Raw genomic sequence first — 22,228 nt, 5'->3', positions numbered from 1 at the left:
ATAGAATTTTCGTCAAGCATTTAAGTACCTTAAAGATGTCAGAGTTAAGTGATATAGGGTTCATTGAATTTTTCTTGTTGAGTTGCTCATTTTGACTATAAGCATGTCATATTTTGAGATTATTTGGTTACCCAATTAATGCTTTGAAGTTTTCAAACATATTTAATTCCCTTGATTCGAGCCCATTGTACTTGGATTATTAGACCAAATTTAGCATCATTGGGTTCGATTCGTCAAAATTTTTAGTTTGACTGTAAGTTTGCTAAGATTGGAGTTCATATGATCCCAAATTTAATTTGAAAACCATCTCTCAAATTAGTGTATGATTAAGATGATTTTTTATGACGTATCAGTAGTACTATTGATTCTTCTAAATGGTTGCAAAAAAAAAAAAAAAATCATGATTTTGCTTACAAAATATCTTCATGGCTGAATTAATGATTGGTGTGGACAACCTTTATCACTTCGCCATGAATTGATTGATCCCTATGCTCTCAGTAAAGTCTTATTGAGTTTTTCTTTTTGTTGTCTGATTGAGTTCTTTGATGTTAAGTTAAATTATTCTAAAATAGGATATGAATTCAAATACTTTTTTAACACGTGAAATCCTAAGTTTCATTTGATACAAGTCTTTTACTACTACTTAAAGTAATTTTATAGTGTAAAAATTAATTAATTTTTATTAAAAAGCTGCTTTAAAAAACTAATAAGGAAGTTGTCTCAAATAAAATCTTAGGCTTCGTTTGAGACGACTCTCTTGCTTTATAGTAAAAAAAATTAATTTTTATTCCAAAAAATTATTTTAAAGAGTAGTAAGAAAATCGTACTAAACGATGCCTTAATTCCAACCTTGATAAACTTGATTGCATGGTTGCACCTGACTTTTTAGTGTATAGTTTTTTTTTTGTTACTTTATTATTTATATTATGGCTTCATTTAAGACAATTTTCTTACTATTTTGAAAAGTTAAAATAGGCTTTGCATCACCTTGCTCCTATAAATTTTTTTTTGAAATACAATAAAAAAATAGTGACTAATTAGAAATTATGATTGCGGTCTGAAAAACAAAGCCTCAAAAAAGTAAAACTTTGTTTGAGACGGCTTTCTTATTCTAAATAATTTCATCATCCCTATCTTATCGACTTCCATTCTGAGCCAAAGGAAAGTAAGGGCTGTATTTTGGCATTTTCTTCGTCTTCGCAGAGGCAATGGGCAGGAAATTCTTCGTCGGCGGCAACTGGAAATGCGTATGTGTTCTTGTCTTTCTGAAATCAATATTTTAATCCATTTTAGCATCTATTTTTGGTTAGATCGTCCATCTTATATCCTTCATAATCAATCGTTTCCATTAAAATTGGTTATCCTTCCGTTTTTTTTATGAACTTTAATCGGTGATTTCGTTTGCGATTTGTCTATACGCTCGCTGAATCATAATTTTGGATTGTTCCTTCCCGATCTGCATACTTGCGTCACTAGATCTGATATTGAATAACCTTTTGTTAGTGTTTTGGATATTGGACTGAATGTTTGTGCACTAATTTGATCCGTGCTTGAGATCAGGTTATCGATGCTATTTTGTTTTTGTAGGCGGGTTGAAATCTCAGATGCGGATAAAATACTTGTGCCCTAAACCTTAAGCCCTAAAACATAATTAAAAAAAAGAAGCAATTTTGTCTGGAATTTAGCATTACCAAAATTTCAATGCCTACATACTAAATCATGACCCATGACCGCTGCTCCATCTAAATATTATAAAGCGTTAAACATCTTATTCCGACTTCGATTCACTAGAACTATCACTAGTTTAACTATTCGTCATCTTATAGCCCACATCAACTGGCTCTAAAGAGGACTTTGAATTCAGGTGGAATTGAACTCTTGTTCCGGAGCTACCAACAATAGATGGATCATAAGCTACGTAGGATGACCTGTGGTATTTAAAAAAAATGAAATGTAACAAATTAAAATCATTTGAATGATTGCTATCATTTAATGTCAAAGCTTTTATTCGAAAATCGAATTTGACAACTTTGCTGCCCTCAGTAGCTGCTGTAGGAAAATGTTGTAAATCATTTGCAAAATTATCTATGAAGACTCTATCAGACAATTCATATGGGATGCATTTATTATGCACCTAGGTGCTAGGTATTGGAATGACTTCAGTGCATACAACTAGTGGCTGATTGCAAGTATTAACTAGCACCATCTCTGTGGTGTTACAAAAAATCTACCGCTTAATGGGTGTCGTTGGAACAAATTCACCATAAATCTTGACAAATCATAGTTTAAAGACTAGAGAATTTTACTCTTTAACTGTTGAAAAGAAATAAGCGGTGTAACTTGTAATGGATCGTTACAACCACCAATCATAGTTTAAGCAGTCGCTGACTTTCCTCTTGAGTTTTGCAGAATGGAACGACAGAGGAGGTTAAGAAAATTGTTGCAACTCTGAATGATGGGAAGGTTGCCTCACAGGATGTTGTTGGTACGCCCCACTCCCGCCCTACTCTAGCTTTTTTATCCTTGATGATTTTTTTTTTAATTTTAAGTTGGAAGTTAGATTTGAGTTATTGTTCAGTTGGTTACCCTTTTTTTTACGTTTTGAATTCACTGAATGTCCTTGATAGAAGCTTCCTAGGTTGCATTTATTAGTCATCGTTTTTTTCTAGCATTTTCCTGTTTGAACGCTTTGCTTGGAGAGTTATCGTAGTATTTTTGTTAATAACAAATTGGTGTGGCTCTTATTTTTTTTAACCATATGCACGTTGGATGATAACTTGGAATAATTTTGATTTGGATCCCCTGTACCAAGATGAAAATTGGCTACTATATTGTGAAATGCAAAACTTATTGAACCATTTTCAGACATCTATACTCGTCAGGCTTATATTTGAAGCTCAGGTTTGGAATCAGTAGTTCAATAATGTTTAACTAAACATGCTTGTGCTGGTTTGTTGATCACTTTTAGCCTTACCTCAATTGATAGACACATTTTTTTATACCCTCCTATGGTCATGCTTCTTCGATGTTGCTTGTAATGTTAGCTTTAGTTTGCGGAAATCATTTTTCATATTTTTTGGATGTATTACCTCTCATCTGCCCATTTGCTTATGTCTAGTCATTTTTATTGTGTGTTTACGCTGATGTTAACTCTCGTTTGTGCAAGCTATGTTGCACAGCTCAATGTTTTCATAATTTTTATGCCAAAATGAGAAAGATAGGGGTCCTTGTTAGGTTGAAAATAAATTTTGAAACCTATAAGAATTACCATGAAATGAATGGAGATATTTATCATCCTAGTTCAGTCCTATGTTGCACCAATACGGATACGGCGACACGGATACGACACGATATGGATACGGGACACGTCAATTCTTAAAAATATAGGATACGGGTACGGCGCGGACGCGGCATCATAATTTATAAATCATACATAAAAATTAAGAAAGCAATCAAAACATAATATTTGAAATTACAAAAAAAAATGATAACAACATCATTTGTAGCCTTGTAGCTTATAATATCAAAATATAAGCAAGCATTAAATGTCTAGTACAACAACAAAAGCATAAACATAATTTGTCTAGCACATAAAGTTTCAACTATTCAATAGAAGGAATGATATGATTAGCTTCTTCAGTGGTTTGTCTTTGAACTTCTATATCTTCTTCAATAAATATCATAGCTTTTAATTCAGGCTCATCAAATGAAAGATTAGTAATTTCTAATATTCTCATATCATCAAGAGACTCAAATCCATCTCGGAAATGAGAGTACTTTGCTCGCAGTCGCTGAAGTAAATACGATGCATCCTTTTTTTCCGGATTTCTTTTTGTTTTTCAACGGACTCGTGTATCGTATATGCGTGTCCTTTTGAAATTAAATAGTATTTTAATTAGATATGTCTTTGGCGTATCTGACACGTATCGGTGGAGTATCGGAGGCGTATCCGTGTATCTCGGATACAACACACCTTCATAAATAGGTGTATCGGTGCAACATAGGTTAAGTCCAATGTGAAAGCACATGAATTATAGATAGTTTTTTTTTTTTTGCTCTAATTTTTAATTTTTAATATTACATAATCCAATTAAATGGACATAAACAAGAAGAGGTTATATTTAGCATTCTCACTGATTGCTTGTAAAAATTTTAATGATCATCTTCATTAGCTTTGTTCCAATGTTAGATGTTGGCTTTGTGAAATAATTCTCCTTAATTCATTCCCATTAAATGTTACACGGATAGTTATTTATGGTTCACATAAGTCCTTTTACGTGAATTATAACATTAGTTCCTTTTATCTACTCACCTTCTTCACATCCTTCGTCATTTTACACTTCTTGATGGTGCAACCTATGTTCTTTACTTTGCATGTACAAAGTATAGAAGTCTATTATTGTCACCCTTGGATCTTAATAGATGTTGCTTCCATTTCTCCTTTTCATTTAACCATTTCTTACTTTGTTTTTCCTATTTTTAACATACATCTATTTTTAGGATTCTTATTTGTACCTTACTCAACTTAATTGCTAAAGGCTGCTTTATTATTCAATGCTTCAATGGAAAAGCATCATCAATCTAATCACAATCTATAAAATATATCTTCAACTTTCCTTGACATCATTTTATCTTATTGTATTCCTAAAGCATTTCTTCATTATATCTATCCAAATTTAAGGGAATATTTGTTTTAATGTTTTTCTTATGATCTTATGTTATTTATTATACAGAACATTTGGTTTTGATGTTATCTCTCACATTGAGGTAATCTGAATAATTTTGGTAGTCTAATTTAAGTTAATCTCAATACTAACCAAATTGTATGCTATCTAGATTATATCAATATTGATGATTTAGAAGAAAGGGAAAAAGTCTTGATTGCCATTTTAATTAATCTGAAGAAAGTTTCATTTTTTTAAGTATGATAACAATGCTAAAATTTATCTAATAATATTATCTAAATAATATTTTGCGAAGTAAATCCTAAAATTTATGTAGTTATTCCTATACAAATAATTTAATTTAAATTGAAATTTTATATCATGTTTGGAGTCATTAATTTTTTAATTTTGAGCCTATCGTTTTAACTTTACATTGGAAGCCTCACTTGATAGAATTGGCATATGCTAGTAGTAGATACTAGGCTATTCTATCTTGAATCTCTTATAGCAATTTTGTAACCAATACGAATGGATAATTATTTAATGTAAATATTTGGCCGAGTAAAAAGTATTTGATCACTTCACAACTACTTAAACAAATTAATGCTCCAGCATACATAAAGAGGTTGGAAACCCATACCAATGGTTTAGAAGGCTTATGTTCTCTCCATTAGGCAATGTATACCCTGCTTCCCTTTATTTACATTTTTTCATAAAATACATATAAATTACCTGATTCAGTTTATAAAATAAAAAGAAGTCAAATCTAAATGGATATTGCATTTTAATTACATATAAATTAAGTGTATTGCATTTAAATTTCACATCATTTTAATGCTTTTTAGTTCTTGCAATATTCTATCATATAGCTTTTCATGTTCAACAAAACAGATGAATATCTTTTTTTCAAGCTTTGTTCCATCACCTTCTTTCATAACCTAATTTTCAGGGTTCATAGTTTGAATCTCTTATATTGCACCCAATCTTAAATATCTGCCTTCTTTTTAAATACTAGTACTGAAGTACTTCTCCTATTCTTTTGCTTCCTCTTAATTCTTAGAGAATGTCATTAAAGAGATTTGTTAACTATACTATTACAATACCTCCTATACTCTTCAAATCTCAGAAGATATTTTCATTGAAACCTAAATTATTTTCAAATTTTTTATTTTCTATTCTAGTGAATACTTTATAACTTTTTTTTTTCATTTTACATTTCAAAAGACTTATATATTTGATGATTTCAACTAAAACAGCATCATGCATGATCCACGTTTTAACCATTTTGACTTACTTTTGTTCCATCTTGCTTGTTTTCGTTAAGCCTTACAGATGCATTTCTTTTATCTTTTCTTCCAGAGGTTGTTGTAAGTCCTCCTTTTGTGTTTCTCCCTCTTGTGCAAAGTTTGTTGCGCCCTGACTTTCATGTTGCTGCTCAAAATTGCTGGGTGAAGAAAGGAGGTGCGTTCACTGGTGAGGTCAGGTGAGATTACGTAACCTACATCTTTCCATTGTTGCATGCATTTTCCTTTGTCAAGTCAGTATCATGTCTTTGGTTCATGTTGTTTTCAGATGGCCATGCTTAGTTTTTTTGTTATTTTATCTTTTTGCCTCAAGTTGCAGGCTTGCAGCTACTTGAGTGACTAATTTCTATGTTTATCTTCTTACAGCTAAAGAACTATAACCTGTGCGTTAGTCACTTTCATATGCACTTGGATTTAGATGCGTATTTTAAATGATTATATTCATAAGAACACTGGTTTTTTCTCCGTTTGTGTGTGTGGATGGGGGAAGGGGGTGAGGAGTTTGGTGGTGTTAGTTTAAAGGATGGAGCAGTATGATGTAACTACTCCATCCAGATGGAACTTAAAGACTTTTCAAGTTTTTATTTTTTTAATGGATCTCAAAAAAATATATGGCCGTGTCTACCTCTCAAGTGTCAAGCACTACACTCTAGAAACGTGCAGCAAGGGTTTCCTGTTTTTAGTAGTTCTATGAATTAATTGTTGGGATTGCTCAATATTTTAATTCACGATAGTTGGAATGTGTAGTTTGCTTTGCGCATTGTGTATTTTTTCCATTTCAAATTCAAGTCAAATGTTTAACACACTTTTTTTCTATTTCTTTTGTTTTTGTTTTCTCTCTTTCGAGAGATAAGAAAAAAAAAGGGGGGGGGGGGGGGAATAGGGAGAAAGAAATAGTGAGAGAGGGAAAGAGAAATAGAGATAGAGATTGAAAGAGAAAAATGGAGACTGTGAGTAAGAGAAAAAGGGAGGGAGAGAAAGAGAGAGAGGAAGGAGAGAGATCAGGAGATGGTGAGGTGATCAGCGGTAGATCGAGTATGTGACGGTGATGGTGTCTGTGGTGATAGAGACAGCTAGGGTTGCATGGTGGCTGGGGTAGATAGTGATGACAGCTTAGGCACGATGACTGGAAGAGAGAGAGAGGGTGGAGGATGAAGAAAGAGAGAGGTGTTTTTTTTTTCTTAGGTCAATAGTTGCGAGCATGGAAGATCTAAAATTTGAAATCTATGATACTAACCTGTACTCTTGGCCAAAACTTTGTCCCACTGAAATCTCTCAAATTTTCTCTCTTTAGTCTCTCATCTTGGTCTGATGTGCCCTTCCTCTCTCTAAGGGTTCAATTAATTCTATTGTAAATCTTGAACTAGACCTGATCCTTGGGCTTAAACAGCAGCTGTAGTATGATCTTTGCACCCTTCAAGGATAAGATTCAACATTTTCCAAAAAATTTCCCACCTTATCACTAATTGCACTGATTAGGATAGGTCCAAAAAAGTCAAGTGGGACATAGCCTCGAGCACTTGTTGGATCATTCAGTTCAAGAAACAACAGGAGACAATGAAAACCTTCCTAACTTGCATCATATGTCAAATTATTTTTTATTACGATACTACTATGTTAGCTGTGACACATTGTTTTTTTTATTGCGAGTGCTAAAACAAAAGCTGCATCGGCGGTTACTGCTCAGTTTATCTCTTAATCATTTAATCCTTGCAGTCAACGTGCTTGAACTGTAAGATGGATGGTTATAACTTTTTCAATTTGTTTTAAACTCATTTCATGCAGTGCGGAGATTCTGGTGAATTTAGGTATTCCCTGGGTAATTGTTGGCCATTCTGAAAGGAGGGCTTTACTTGGTGAATCCAATGAGGTTAGTTCCTTTGCATAAATTTTTTTTGCATGTCATACATTCCACGTTATTTTGATGTTGAGTGTGTGCAACTGGTCTCCCTTTTTATCATTGAAATATACTGTTGGTGTGCCCTACTTCCTAATTTGGGTTAAGGAGAGCTCTCATCTGAGTCGAATATTTAATTTGCATGATCATTTTGAGCTCAGTTTGTTCTATAAACGTTGCAGCTTGTTTATATCTTCTCTGTTTTTGCTTTAATGTAGTTTGTGGGAGATAAAGTTGCATATGCTCTCTCTCAAGGTTTGAAAGTGATTGCTTGTGTTGGTGAGACTCTTGAGCAACGAGAAGCAGGCTCAACTGTGGATATTGTTGCTGCACAAACAAGGGCTATTGCAGGTGAAATGCATATATGCTTCTGTTTCTTTTTTACATTCATTGTTTCTTGGTGATTTAATTAATCTTAATCTTGACTTTTTAACTCTCATTGGTAACAATTGTTGAATATAAATTTTACTTGGATCTTTTTTGTGTGCAAAAAATACTTTAATAGGGTCATAGTGCCTTTGTTCATCTGCAATCTTATCATTGTTAAGGGCATGCTTAGGGTGATGGTAGCAGCATAGGCTCTGCTACAACCCAACAAAACATATTCCCGACTATGGCTGATTGGGTCTAGTCATGAAAGCAGCTTAATTACTGGTTGATGCAATAAGCTCCAGTTTGGTGTAGCTCTTTCATGCTTATTGCTGTTGCACTGTAGTGGCATGCACAGGAATGCTACGGGAGATGAAGCTGAAGAAAAATGATTGTCGGAGATTTATTTGTCTTATTGTCTTGTTTTTTTGGATGTACTTCTTGTCACGTTTCATCAAAATCGTTCATTTTCAGCTCCAACTATTATTCTTATGAATTTTAATGGACCACTGATATACTGTTAATACTTGATACAATGTTCATGTTGAGAAAGACTAAGGCTTCGTTTGGGACAGCCGTCTTACTGCTTCGTAAAGCGAATTTTTAGTTCAAAATTTTTAATTTTTGTACTAGAAAACCGCTTTAAGAAGCAGGTAAAGAGCTGTTGTCCCAAACGAAGCCTAAGTTGCATCTAGGTCCCTAATTTTAGGGTTTAATTACATCTGGATCCAGTTTGTAGAACAGTAAGCATTGCTAACAAGATAACAGCAGTAGTAGAACCCTAACCCTCCTAGGTTAGGAACAGTTATTTACAGTATACACGTTTCACTTGTAAATCTTCTTATGGTTATGTACATTGTGGAGGCTTTGCTCCGCATAAATTTAGAGTAACCTTTTTTCCCATCCCGTTTTAAATCGTGGATTTTTTACTGCCTGATAGACTATATAGCTTTTTGTAAAATATATAAGGAATGATGGTCGATAATAAAGCATACCTGCAGAGTGCAGACTCTTACAGAAATAGAGGTTGGTAGGCAATCATAATGCTGAGTATCAAACGATAGTGAACTACACGCTGAGTTTTAAAAAAAATGCTGATCCCTTTATAGTTGTTCCCTTATACCAGCCTACAAGGGACGTCTATGCCATGTGAAGGTGAATATTTTAGTAGTTTTGTGCCTTTTTACTAAGGGCTATTGGTTGGCTGAAAAAAGAATGCAGTGTAAAAGAAATATTTTGGAGTTGTTTGGATGATTATAAAAGGAATGCATGAGATTACTTTTTATTTGTTTGATTTGAAGTAAAATGAATGCAATGTGAAGTGCAAAATGATTGTGGTCGGGGCGGGCGGTAACTAGCGGTGAGTTTCCGGTGTATTTTAAAATCACCCAAATCTGAGGAATTCCAAATACATTGGATTTGAATTAGAGGTTAAATTATTTTTACTTCAAAATTTTACTCTGCATTCCTTTTACTTCAAACCAAACATCAATATTTTCAAAATCTTTCATTTGGAATACTTTACACCATTTTTGCAGCAAACCAAACAGCCCCTAATGCATCTAGTGGCAGTCTAAATGCCTATAAGCTGCATAGCATAGTTTTACTGAACAAATAAAATGAGTTGTAGAAAATTATGAAACCAGTTGCCATCAGGCTCTGAGTACAGGAACCTGGATGCAACTCATCTTTTCAATAATGCTTCAAATTTTAAAATTCAAGTTGCTCATGTAGGAAAGGTTGATAAAAACTGATGGAGTCGCGTTTCATTTATTTCTATGGGCTTAGAAACCAGTTTTACATGGGTTGGATTAGCGGTTGGTTTGCCTATAACCAATGCCTGGTTTCTTTTCCACATGCATATTAGATGTGGACCCTTGCGAGGGTTGCCTCACGAGCTAGCTGGCCCATTCCAAAATAATTTAGGAAGTTTTTGAAGTGTGATATTTCATTTTATAGTTGAATGATGATAATTTAGGAAGTTTATGAAGTGTGATATTTCATTTTTTATTTGAATGATGATAATGATTCGTTAGAACTTAGAACTCATTATACTGTCTCTAGCATGGCCCATTTATGTGATATTAAATTGTGTTCAAATGAGCCATGCTCTACTCAATTAAGGATTTGTTCGGCTCTTTTTATGTTTGATCCGAGTAAAAAATGAATGATTTGGAGTCATTTTTGAGTTAATTCACATCAAACCTACTACTTCAGAATTATTTTCTAAATACTAATATGCATATATAGATAGATAGAAGCATTTGTTCTTAATATTTTCTTAATAAGTTGCATGTTTGCATATCTATAAGGTATGTTTGTGCATGTGTGTGGGTTTCAATGTGTAAAGATGTATTTGCATATGTCAAGTTAATTTTGAGTTAAATCAAAACTTATCTTGAGATCCATCTAATCGAAGAAAATTAATTTTGAGCTGGTTAAAATTCAAGCAATTATCAAGTGAATTTTGAAATTTGAACATAATTATCATTTCTATGCGCACCAATCAATCAGTATTAAGTTGCTTGTGTACCCATTAAATACACACGAGCAATTCTGACATACATTGCTGCATGTATTTTTATCTCTGTCTGAATGCATGACTATTATGCATTTCAGTAGGCAATTCTGCTTGCATTAACAGCTGCTTTGTTATTTTTCCGGTCCATGATATTGAAAATGCGCTTATTCTAAGCTCGGCATTTGACATCATGCAAGCAATACCTGCAACTTAAAAACTTAGACGATTTGCTTTAATCTGCCAAGCGCATTAGTACTTTTTTGCTTTTTATTTGTTCTATTCTCTGATCACAGTGTCTCGCAGCAATTTTAGATTAACTGCAGCTTCTGTGTGCTGTGCTGCTAATTGAATTCTTTTGCAGAAAGGATTTCTGATTGGAAAAATGTAGTTATTGCCTACGAGCCAGTTTGGGCCATTGGAACCGGCAAGGTTGCAACTCCTTCTCAGGCCCAAGAGGTATTGCTTGGTGTCATAATACTCATCTTTGTTGTTCTTGGATTATTTTAATGATACCTGACACCAGCTCCAATTCTGGTTTTTCATCGGCCATTACTTTTCTTCATTAGGTTCACTTTGAACTGCGGAAGTGGCTCAAGGAAAATGTGAGTGCTGAAGTTTCTGAATCTACCAGGATCATTTATGGAGGTACTTATCCTTTCCAAGCATTTTAGACATTTTTCTATGCTGGATTTGATCTATAATCCTTAAAATAATCCCATCTCTTCTTGCAGGTTCTGTAAATGGGGCGAACTCCAAGGAATTGGCCGCACAGCCTGATCTTGATGGATTCCTTGTTGGCGGCGCTTCTTTGAAGGTTTGCCTCCTTATCAGCATCAATATATTTACAAGTTTCACAAAATTTTATTACTATTCGCTATATCAATTTTGCAATAGTTTGAAACCAACCAATTTCTTTTATGTTAAGTACAGGTCTAAGTTTCAAACTTTTTTTTTTTTTTGTAAATCTTGTAAATCCATATTCAGTAAGGCTCCGTTTGAGATGACTTTCTTATTGCTTCTTAAAACAATTTTTTTACTAGAAAGTTGTTTTAAGAAGCATTAAGAAAGCTGTCCCAAACGGAGCCTGAATCTTGCGGGATTGAAAATTTTAAAACTGTCCTGTTAATTTTTTAATCTCGTTGAAGGCTATTTATTTCAAGATTTAAGTGATTTTCTAAACTCGTTGAATATCGTGAATCTATAAATCTTGGATTTGAATATTGCCATGACATATGAGCTATTAAGATAAATTTACACGCATCACATACGTAACCTTCGAACCAAAAAATATGTTGATTAGTAATCTAAGCCCCCAACGAATAGACGCCAAAGTGACCTACTTAAACAAAGATGAAGCTTTTCTCCAAAACTGGTATGCTGCATTCAACATGTTTTCCTGCAATTTCAAGATGGCTTAAAGTTTCTTTTTTTTTATAACTATTTTTGGATATATTTCCTTATCTGATGGTTATTTATTTATTAAATTTTCTATGCACAGCCTGAATTCGTGGATATTATCAACTCTGCCACAGTGAAGTCCAGCTAGGTGATTTTGAGCTCTTCGCCATCACCTCACTTTCTTAAGGCTTTACGGCCAAATAATATTTTCTCCTGAAACTATCTTTTTTTTGTTTTGTTACTTAAAGCTATTTATCTTCTATTTTGAGTGCATGTAGCCCAAACCATTATAGCTACAAATTATTGTAATAACAAACGTGTGAGTAATATCGAACCACTTAATTTTTCTGGCTGAGTTGAACTGCAACATCTACATGGAGAGTTCTTACTAAATTTTTATTTATTTATTTACTAAATTCAAAAGTATTTTTATAAATAAAATTTGAATATTTTTATATTAATAATAATTATGATTAATTGCTTTTGGCTCAATTTAAACCCGGTTTCAGTTTAAAAATTACTTTTTCACCCTTAGCCCTATAACTTGAATAAGCTAAAGCTAATTAACCTGGTTTTTTGGATTTGGAGTATTGACTTTTATTAAAGCTGTTTCTGGTACAGCTGGAACTTGCTCGGTTGCTCAACTACTTCAGTGAAGGATTTCAATATGAAGCTGCTTTTACAAGTAAAGCTAACTATTCTATAACCTTGAAAAGGGTTAAATTAAATAAATATTATTAATAAAAATTAATCATTATAAATAGGTATTATCAGACTAAACTATTTACATCAAAAGTGCTTGAGATTACCGTTAGAAATGGATAAATTATCTAAACAATTTTATAATAAAGATTTTTTTATAGTTATTTTATTGTTTTGTAAAGTAATTTTTAATCAAAAAAAGTATACTAAAAAAATAATTTAAAAAATAATAAAAAATTGTCTAAAGTAAGCCTAAAGCCTAAGTTAATGAAAATCTCCTACAGACATTCAACGGTCTCATAAAAAAATGATGACAGATCAAAGAAGATCATTTCATTGGTGATTAAATTTACTTCTACTAAAAGCTCAACTTTATAGGACGAAATCAAACACTTTATATTTACGCTATCAATATACTTTTCCCAAGCTAAGAAATTGAAAATAATCCGAGCTCCAAATCCAGGCCTGGAAGCTTCAGTAATTAAATCAGTCACGGATTGCAGGCTAAAGAAAAGCTATCTACAAACATGAATGAATACACGGAAACTGCAAAAAAAAAAAAACAACCCCAACTTACAGTTCCTCTTCAATCCACCACCGCTGCTGTTTCCTTCTTCGTCACCGTTAAAACACTTAAATGAAGCCACCTCTCTAGCTTCCTTTCATTCAAAAGTTTTTAAATTCTGATCACTCCAATGAAATTTGAGGAACTTCTGATGCAGAGGGAAGAGCTCAATCAGAAGAGACTGGAGCTGGAAGCTGAGGTGAGATAAAGAACAAAACATTTACATTAAAACAATGAAGAATTACTATTGTTCAGATCATTGAGAAATTTCCATTTGATTTTATAGGTGGCTCACTTGCAGGAAGTTCTTGAGAATGAACAGAAACTGAATACAGTTCTTCATCGTGTGCTTCACGGGTCCATTGTGTGTCATTCATGCCTTTCTTCTTCTTCTTCTTCGGTTTCTAGTCAGGTGTTCTCTTTTTCAGCAAACGGTTCTTTTGCAGATCTTTTCTTCTAGGATGTAAATGTAGCTCTGCCTTCATTCCAGCCGTCCAATTTACTTTGGGTGGTTGGATTGAATCTTTTATTTATTTATTTATATTGAAATTTATTCTAGTTTTGATGATCACAATCAGCAAACATGATTATGCCAACAAATTTATATTAACAGAGATGATCTGTTGAACTAGTGAGAAGCCATCGTGAGCATAATATATTTGTTCATGTAGATACAGATTCTTATTGGAGAAATAGCAAAGGTGGAAGAAGAAATTATCTATTTAGAGAGAAAAGTGGATGAAATAAAGCTAAATCTGCATCAAGAAAGGAAATACAAGAAAGAATGTCAGCAACTGCAGTGGGAACAAAAACTTCAAAGACAGCAGAGAAGAGAAGAAGGAAGCCATGGACTCATTGAACAATCACCAAATATGGAAATAATTAATCAAATTCCAATCAATGAAAGGAATACTTCGCTGCAGTTGGTTGCAGAATCAAAGAGTTTGCATTATAAGAAGATATCTGGTTAGTATTCTCCTACATTTGAGCTTAATTCTTTGAGCATTTTCATTTGGGCATTTGATGAGGAATTTTTGTATGAGTGAGAAATGCATTCAGTCAGATAATCTATTAAGATCCACATAAGAGTGAAGAATAATCTTACATTAAAAGTCAAAAGAAAGGTTGAACTCATAGTATTCTTGTAGTTGCCCTTGCACATTAGTTTATACTTTTGGCTTAATGAGTACTCATTCATTAGTATATTGAGTTCAATTAGGGCTTTAAGGGTTTGACCCTCTAGTAAGTGGTATTAGAAGGTTTGATTTAACTTAGGCTTCAGTTGGGACGACTTTTTTACTGCTTCTTAAAGTAGCTTTCGAGTACAAAAATTTGTTTTAAGAAGCAATAAGAAAGCCGTCCTAAACGAAGCTTTAGTTTGAGTCTCTCATGGGTTTTGGCAAGTTGTACAATGATCAAGCAAGGTTCAAGGGCAGTAGATCTTCAAGCAAACTCAACATGGCTAAGTGTGCTCTTAGTTTATGATATTTGATCGGTAAAGAGCATAGGAAATTTAAGAAAATATGGAGGGCTTTAATATGATTGGCATATTATTAAGATCCATATGAAATTTTGTTGATGGCTTCAATATGTTCAGAACATCAAATTTAGGAGTATTTCCCAACCAATAACTATACCTAGCCAATACCCCTTTTAATTGACCAAAAATGGAGGTTAAGAAGGTAAGAGATTCACATAATGATATGGGTGAGCACATCACACATACAACAATTGGTTCTCATAGTTTACTTCTCATGTAAATCTTCTTGCATGTTAATGAAATTTCCCTCCCAATCCACCTTTGCTTGTGGATTTTTTAATCTCTTTATGATTTTCATAGATGATTGAGAATTATTGAACTCTGAAAGTTTGCTTACTCTTCTTCCCACAATTTCTGCAGATAATGAAGCTGATGAAAATACAGACAAGTTCCAACAACCATACCAAATCCAAGGATTCAGAAATGAAGAAACTTATAGAGGAGCACCAAATAAGCTATCAGAGCAGCTAATCAAAATACTGGTCAGCATTTTTAAGAAACTGATTGTGCCTCAAGCTCATCTAGAATGTGAAGCTACCACAGCTCCAAAGCTCAATATATCTTGCATAAGATCTAAAAGCTTTATGCCCAAGCATTTAACAAGTAGCAGAGCTCCTATTATCTTTCAAGGCACACAAATACAAGATCCTTACAGTATATTACCTGATGGTGATATTGGACCTTATAAGAAATTCATACAACTAACAAGAAGTACATTGGATCTTAATCGGATCGTCTTGTGTCTACCAGCCATTGAAAAACTAAGGTAAACATTACATATCACAATAGATCTTCAGTTAAAAAGTACTGTAGTCAAATTTTCATAGATCTAAAGATAAAAGAGTTATTTTTTTTCAGGTTCTTAATACATAAGCTTACTGTAGTGGAGTTGCATTTCTTGTCTTATAAGCAAAGGCTACCATTCTGGATCAACATCTATAATGCCAGCATAATGAATGTAGGTAAGCCAACTTATCAAGAAACAGATTGTATGAATAAAAAAGACTCATATGAGCAACTTTTTTTTATCTCAGGCATTTCTTCAGCACGGTTGGCCAACCTCACCTGGAAAACTACTTAAACTACTGAACAAGGTATGCTTATCATCGTCATTATCATCATCAACAATGTTAGATGTATGCCAACTATTTAGAATCAGCTTTATTAAACATCATTTTATTCGGATTGAGAAATGATTATGACTTCATTTGGGATGGCTTTCTTTCTGCTTCTTTAAGCAGCTTTCGAGTACAAAAATTGTAATTTTTTTACTAAAAAGCTGCTTTAAGAAGCAGAAAGAAAGACGTCCCAAACGAAAGCCTATATCGAAGAAATGTTGATAATGCATCCCTCACTAAACACACAACAATTGAGAGGCTAACAATGTTGTTGATGATAATGATGATGATTTATGTAATATCAATGCAAAATGATCAAATGTTTAGCCACTGAAAACAATTTATAATCCATGACTTAGGCTGCATTTAATGTTGGAGGCATAGTGCTTAATGCTCTTGCAATTGAGCATTTCATTCTTCGGTGCTCTTCTGATGTAAAAAATGTGAGTGAACCTTCACAAAAAAGTTTTGATTGTTCCATTGATTTGTTATTCAACTCTAACTGTTCCATATTTGATAATAAGGGAACTGTAGATGAAAAAGAAGCAGAGCTTAGACATACCTATGGACTTGGTTACCCAGAACCAAACATCACATTTGCACTTTGCAGAGGCAGCTTCTCTTCACCTGCAGTAAGTAAAATTTGCTTCTCTCTATAGTAGTAATTCATAAACCATCACTATATTGAATCCTTTTGTATTTATTTCTCAAGATAACTAATAAGCTATGACTTCAAATATTTAGAAAATGAAAAGATACCAAGTTTGTCAATACATTTTCCTTATTCAGTCAGTCCCCACTGCTTAAAATCTATCTTCTTCCTCTCAACATTGTGAGTCTTCATTTACAAACATAAAATTTTCATATTATTTCTTCTGGAAAAGTAAGCATTGTTAACAATATGACCTCGAGTTATTTGACTACAGCTAAGAAATGATCTATTCGATCTACTCTTAACTATTGTATTGTATCAAGCAAATTATGTCATTAAACATAGGATCTGTTTGGCATAACTTTTTCACCGTCTTATTTTTCGTATAACAACTATAATATTTTTTCGTGGTATTCTCTCAGGTTTTCTTAAAATTTGTAATGGTTGAAGGCTGCTTTTTACAACCAACTTTATATAACAATATAGTTGTTCCAAATATATCCTTAATCCAAGCTCAATCTTAACAAAAAAATAACAGCTACGTCCAATCTATCTCTATCTTCCAAGAGAATTGCTTGCATACCTTTAGAAAAATACACATAGAGATGTGTTTAAACCGCTATAGTCAATCCCCACTGCTAAAAAGCGCAGCTAAAGCCTTCCTACAACAGCACTCAGAAAACTGCTGTCAAATCCTTTGCAACGAACGCAAATACAATAGATTTGCAACAGTTATTAAGCCGATGCAAATAAATTAATAGGTGTTAAAATCACTGCAGTAAGTCCTAAAAAGTGCAGTGGGTTTTCCTAAAGATAAATTTTGTAATTCCACAAAGGGGTTTTCTTTTCTTGTTATGGGCATGCAGCTGAGAGTGTACACAGCAGACAATGTGGTAAACGAGCTGGAAAGAGCCAAAGTAGAATTTTTAGAAGCTTCCATCTGCATCACAAGCAAGAAGAAGATAGTGATTCCGAAGCTTCTGGAATGGCACATGCTTGATTTTGCGGATGATATAGAATCGCTTATAGAATGGATATACAGCCAATTGCCAAGATCAACTTCGCTCAAAAGATCAATGATGGAATGGTTGAGCTCAGATAATAGAACTTCATTGTCAAAAATGGTAGAAATTAAGCCTTATAGTGCAGAGTTTCGTTATTTATTGTCAAATTATTGAATATTTGGTAAATCACTTTACATGTAATGGTGATGTATTAAAATAAATTTATTTATTGATTTTCATATGGAATTTAATTGCATTCAATTATGATGATCGTTTCTACCTGTTAAATATTACATTTTTTATTGGAAAATAATTGAAAAAAAATGATGAGTAAATCCTGAATTGGAAGTGCAACAGTGACGTTGTGCTTATCTGCTGAGGTGTTATGGAAGACGGGCTGACTCGGCCCATTCAAAGCGTGCTTTGAAAGGAAGTTCAAAATGAAGCTTAAGCCTAGCCTGGTCCACAATATTCCTTGAAGGATAAGTTGGACCACAACATTAGTCTTGGATGAAACGGTAGTCACTCATCCTCTCAGGAGACTGGTAGGCGAGAATCGTCTAAATTTGTTGTGCTTTTATTATTATTTTTACTGCTCTTTTGCAAATGCTTAGCAAAAAGACATCAAATATACAATTATGAATACAATTTTGCTTAGTATTTGCTGCACTTTTGCTATCCTTTTGTAAAAAGAACAACAAAATACTCAGCAAAATTGCATTCACAATTGAATACTTGCTGCTCTTTTGTTGAGTATTTGTAGAAGAACAGTGAAAGCACAACAAATTCAGACGGTTCTCATTGTCCGGTGTTCACACAATAATTTCTCCATGTCGTGACTCCAATGAGTTTGCACTAACATGTACCAACAACAAAGCCCTACATGGGATTCTGGTTGGGTACCCATGCTTTACTCGGACGGGCTTTGCCCACCCATGCCCAACCATGGTAACTTTAAGAATGTTATACCCACCTATACCCGCCCACTTTTCATGTTTTTTGAACACAGTCTGTCACGGATTAATTGCATTGAGGTTTGTTGTCCTTTACTATGATTGCAAACTTTCAAGACACATATTAGAATTTAATCATCGTAGTTGCAGCGTGGTTAAGTGTTGCACACTATGTACTGAGGATTGTAGTAATATAAGATATACCGTGATTAATAATGTAAATCGATTTATCCCCTAATATTAAGTATCCACCCATACCCACCCACAAGGCCATGAGTGTACGCATTGGGTATGGGTGGGTATATGGGTGGGTACCCAATGCAGAGCTTTGACCAACAATGTGGCGTAATTTCATTGAGTTCGAGTTGGCTTTCTTTCTGCACGAGGTGCTCCTTTTATTACTTTGGAGTCCCGTTTGAGATAAATTATCCACTTTACAGATTATTGTAACAAAACATAGCTGATTATATATATTTATATATATAAATATTTTCATTAGAGAATAATGAAAGTGGCTGCGGGCTGCATTCTTTTGCAGCCACTTCAGCAACTCAGATAATCAGTATTTTCATTCTTCACCACAAATATTCTTATATGGTCATAGCACACATTAGCGTAGCCCAAACCCCCAAACACGGCCTAAAAATCGGCCCACAATCTCACACACTTCAACACGGCCGACCATAAGCCAGTTGGGCCGGGTCGGGCCGTACAGCTCAAGCGCGAAAATTCTTGCCGGAGAAAGTCTGCCCAAACTGCCAGTTCGCCGGAACAATGTTCCAGGAGGTGGAGGTCCGGTGATCGCTGCCGGTGACGCGGAAGGAAAGAGCTTGACCAACCAGATCGGCATTCGATTGCCAGTTCTGGCCCCAGTTGCGCGACATTGTCATCCAGCCCGTGCGAGATCCCTTCACGCTGACCTTCACGATATCGCCGGCGCCGGCGACGTTGGAGATCAGAACCAAATTGAAGTAACGGAAGCCGTTGATGGTGTACCGGATGCCGCCACTCTTCTTGCAAGCCACTCTGCAATTCAATTTATAATTATTATTTTTTTTAAATACGAATATTTTTAGGATTATAAAATACTCTCAAATTAAATAAAAGATTTTTTTGGAGGGAAATATTTTTTTTCTATGTGAACATTGGATACCATGGGACCCACCACGTTGCCATACCGAACATGCAACAACGACCACGTGGAAGAGTCATAATAGAATAAAAAAAAATGTAATATTACAGAACTAAAAAAAACAATTAATGTAATAATACCGGGCTAATTTTGTTAATAAATGAAAAGCCTTCAATTTTCGTTTCTATGCGATCATAGGATACCGTGGGACCCGCCACGTTGCCACACTGAACATGCCATGTGCAGGTGTTGTTGGTTCGGCGCGCGGCCGTATTCCCTCCAACGCGGTAATTACGCAAACACCCTCACAGAACATCATAAATGATCGAGGATATTTTCGTCATTTAGAGGAATCGTAGGACCCGCCATCACGTGATGCAGATTTGATGTGGCTCCCGAATCCATTTCCGTGATACCATAAATAAATAGAGTAAATAAATTTATATTCTTCAAAATAGTAGGGCAAAAATTAAGCTCGACCATCAAAGTAAGTTGACTGCCAGTAGAACGGGCAACGTAGTGGGCCAATAGTGTTAAAAAAACCATTTTGAGTTCGGATCCGGTCGGGTCGGGTTAACAGATCAATTATTACCCGAATTTAAGCCAAGGAAGCAATCAGATCCAGATCTTACTAGTTCTACTTTCTCATCAGATGGATCAATCGGGTCGGGTATGTCCCCGAACCCATAACGAGATCTACAAAACTTGGATCAGGATGAAAGAATCAAAGGCCCAATGGTTAGACAAGTAAAAACTGATAGTAATCGTTTGTTCTCATAAAAAGATCTTGATAAAATATTGAAGAGTTAATTGTAAAACATTATATTTATTATCTAGATTTTAGAATTTTATTATGAGCTATTTAAGAGATTAAATTAAAAGAAGAATATTTATCATATTTAATGATATAATTACAAAAAAAATTAAAATTAATGTCACATAAAGTTAGGTAGATTAATAAAGACTTTTTAATTTACCCATAAAAAACTTTTTGCTAGAAATAATCAAATATACATATAATTAAATTTTTGGGCAAAGTAATTTTATGCATTTTTTTTAAAGGGAGCTTAGAAAAATGGAAACAGATAAAGACAAATAGATATTCCGCAGCTTAGAGTAGCAAAAAGAATTAAACAAATTAAAGGACAAAGTAGTCAATTTCTTTACGAGATGGAGACCGGAAAAGAATTTTTAAAGGCAAGAAAATGACTGCAACCACCCTCGGCGAAAGCAACAGCGGTGGCAGAGAAGACATTAGAGAGGAAAACATCAAAACTAGAAAACGTTAATTGACTAACCGGCGAAACGAAACCGGAACTATGCCGGCACGGTAATGTGCGATCTTCAGAAACATCGGCATCGCAAGATCAAAGTGAGTGCGAGGCGGATTGCACCATCCACCATTATCAGAAGGTTGAGCGAAGTTCGGGGGACAGAAATTAGTCGCCGTGATGAAGATCGAAGGGTTGCCAGGTACGCACCATTGTGGATCTTCGGTACACTTTAACTCAAAGCACGCCCCGCAGCTCAAACCCCCGTTGAACAGCGCCGTGCTCAGCGCCGCCGTCTCCACGCCGTAGCCCTGGCTATACAGATTCCCATATCCGCACGCCCCACCTACAATTAATGATTCTCAAACTAACATCTATTGGCTTGGCTCAACGAATAAGTAGTGCTGATTGATATAATAAAATTTTGGCCGATAAGAACAAACCCATTGTGCCGGAGGCGTCGTTGCCGCCGTAGAAAGTGGCGTGAGCGCTTTGCCACGACCCGCCGGCGTAGATCCCCGGTATGCGCGCTTCTGTAGTGAGGGCAGATGAGAGTAGGCTAGCTACAGCAATCGCAACAGCAAAGAGAGGCGCCATTACTGCACGAAAGATGCTAGTGAGAACGGAGAGTGAGGAAAGCAGAAGGAAGATGGGTTATTTATTGAGAGCGCGAGTGCGCTGGACGGAGAGAGATAGAGAGAGAGAGAAAGAATTTTATTTTATTTTTACTTTTTAGTGAAATTTCGAGAAATGTGAAAAAATTTAAAATAAAGTGAAACGAAAAAATGTAACGTTCTCTCGGCAGTTATGCCATAATTTTTTTTGGAAAATAGCTGTGCCATAATTAGTAGGTTTCCGTTTCAAAATACGGCGGCGTCGAATTTAACGGCACGGTTTGGGATTCGTTAGGTTGTTACGGGACGAGAGGTGTGATCGGACGGTGGTGATTAAATAGGAGTAATACGAATGGGTTGATCTTGCAAGGCCAGTAGACAGGGCAAATATTGCTTTTGCTTGGGTTCGAAATGGAAAAGATTAATGTGAGGTGAGGGTGCGTTTGAGCAGCTAAAGGGACCAATGGTGGAGGCTCATCTTAGGCTTCTTTTGGGATGGCTTTTCTATTGATTTCTAAAATGGA

At 34.7% G+C, this 22,228-nt stretch overlaps 3 protein-coding genes across 5 annotated transcripts; 2 read left to right on the top strand and 1 right to left on the bottom strand.

The window, feature by feature from the left end:
* Positions 1 to 1,111: 1,111 nt before the first annotated feature.
* LOC110099935 (triosephosphate isomerase, cytosolic) lies at positions 1,112 to 12,514 on the top strand. Its single transcript, XM_020827272.2, has 9 exons — positions 1,112 to 1,247; positions 2,410 to 2,485; positions 6,024 to 6,147; positions 7,754 to 7,838; positions 8,084 to 8,216; positions 11,117 to 11,211; positions 11,322 to 11,400; positions 11,487 to 11,569; positions 12,254 to 12,514. Exons 1-9 carry the CDS (start codon positions 1,209 to 1,211, stop codon positions 12,299 to 12,301), a joined length of 762 nt encoding a protein of 253 aa, XP_020682931.1. The 5' UTR covers positions 1,112 to 1,208; the 3' UTR covers positions 12,302 to 12,514.
* An 897-nt stretch (positions 12,515 to 13,411) lies between these two features.
* LOC110099912 lies at positions 13,412 to 17,992 on the top strand. Of its 3 annotated transcripts, none has more exons than XM_020827225.2 (9): positions 13,412 to 13,619; positions 13,707 to 13,784; positions 14,092 to 14,386; positions 15,321 to 15,726; positions 15,819 to 15,918; positions 15,995 to 16,054; positions 16,438 to 16,521; positions 16,603 to 16,710; positions 17,597 to 17,992. In XM_020827225.2, exons 1-9 carry the CDS (start codon positions 13,551 to 13,553, stop codon positions 17,906 to 17,908), a joined length of 1,512 nt encoding a protein of 503 aa, XP_020682884.1. In that variant the 5' UTR covers positions 13,412 to 13,550; the 3' UTR covers positions 17,909 to 17,992. The 3 variants fall into 3 exon arrangements, with proteins under 3 accessions (XP_020682884.1, XP_020682882.1, XP_020682886.1); XM_020827223.2 differs by having other exon boundaries at positions 13,707 to 13,832; XM_020827227.2 differs by having other exon boundaries at positions 13,707 to 13,832; positions 16,613 to 16,710; positions 17,597 to 17,731.
* Positions 17,993 to 19,154: 1,162 nt separating this feature from the next.
* On the bottom strand, positions 19,155 to 21,742 carry LOC110099943 (expansin-A4-like). Its single transcript, XM_020827283.2, has 3 exons — positions 21,534 to 21,742; positions 21,118 to 21,436; positions 19,155 to 19,713 (listed from the first exon to the last, which is right to left on the bottom strand). Exons 1-3 carry the CDS (start codon positions 21,685 to 21,687, stop codon positions 19,404 to 19,406), a joined length of 783 nt encoding a protein of 260 aa, XP_020682942.1. The 5' UTR covers positions 21,688 to 21,742; the 3' UTR covers positions 19,155 to 19,403.
* Positions 21,743 to 22,228: the final 486 nt, after the last annotated feature.

Source organism: Dendrobium catenatum, unplaced genomic scaffold, assembly GCF_001605985.2.
Source record: "Dendrobium catenatum unplaced genomic scaffold, ASM160598v2 fragScaff_scaffold_334, whole genome shotgun sequence".
Classification (NCBI taxonomy): Eukaryota; Viridiplantae; Streptophyta; class Magnoliopsida; order Asparagales; family Orchidaceae; genus Dendrobium; species Dendrobium catenatum.
This window is presented reverse-complemented; position numbering and strand designations above follow the sequence as displayed.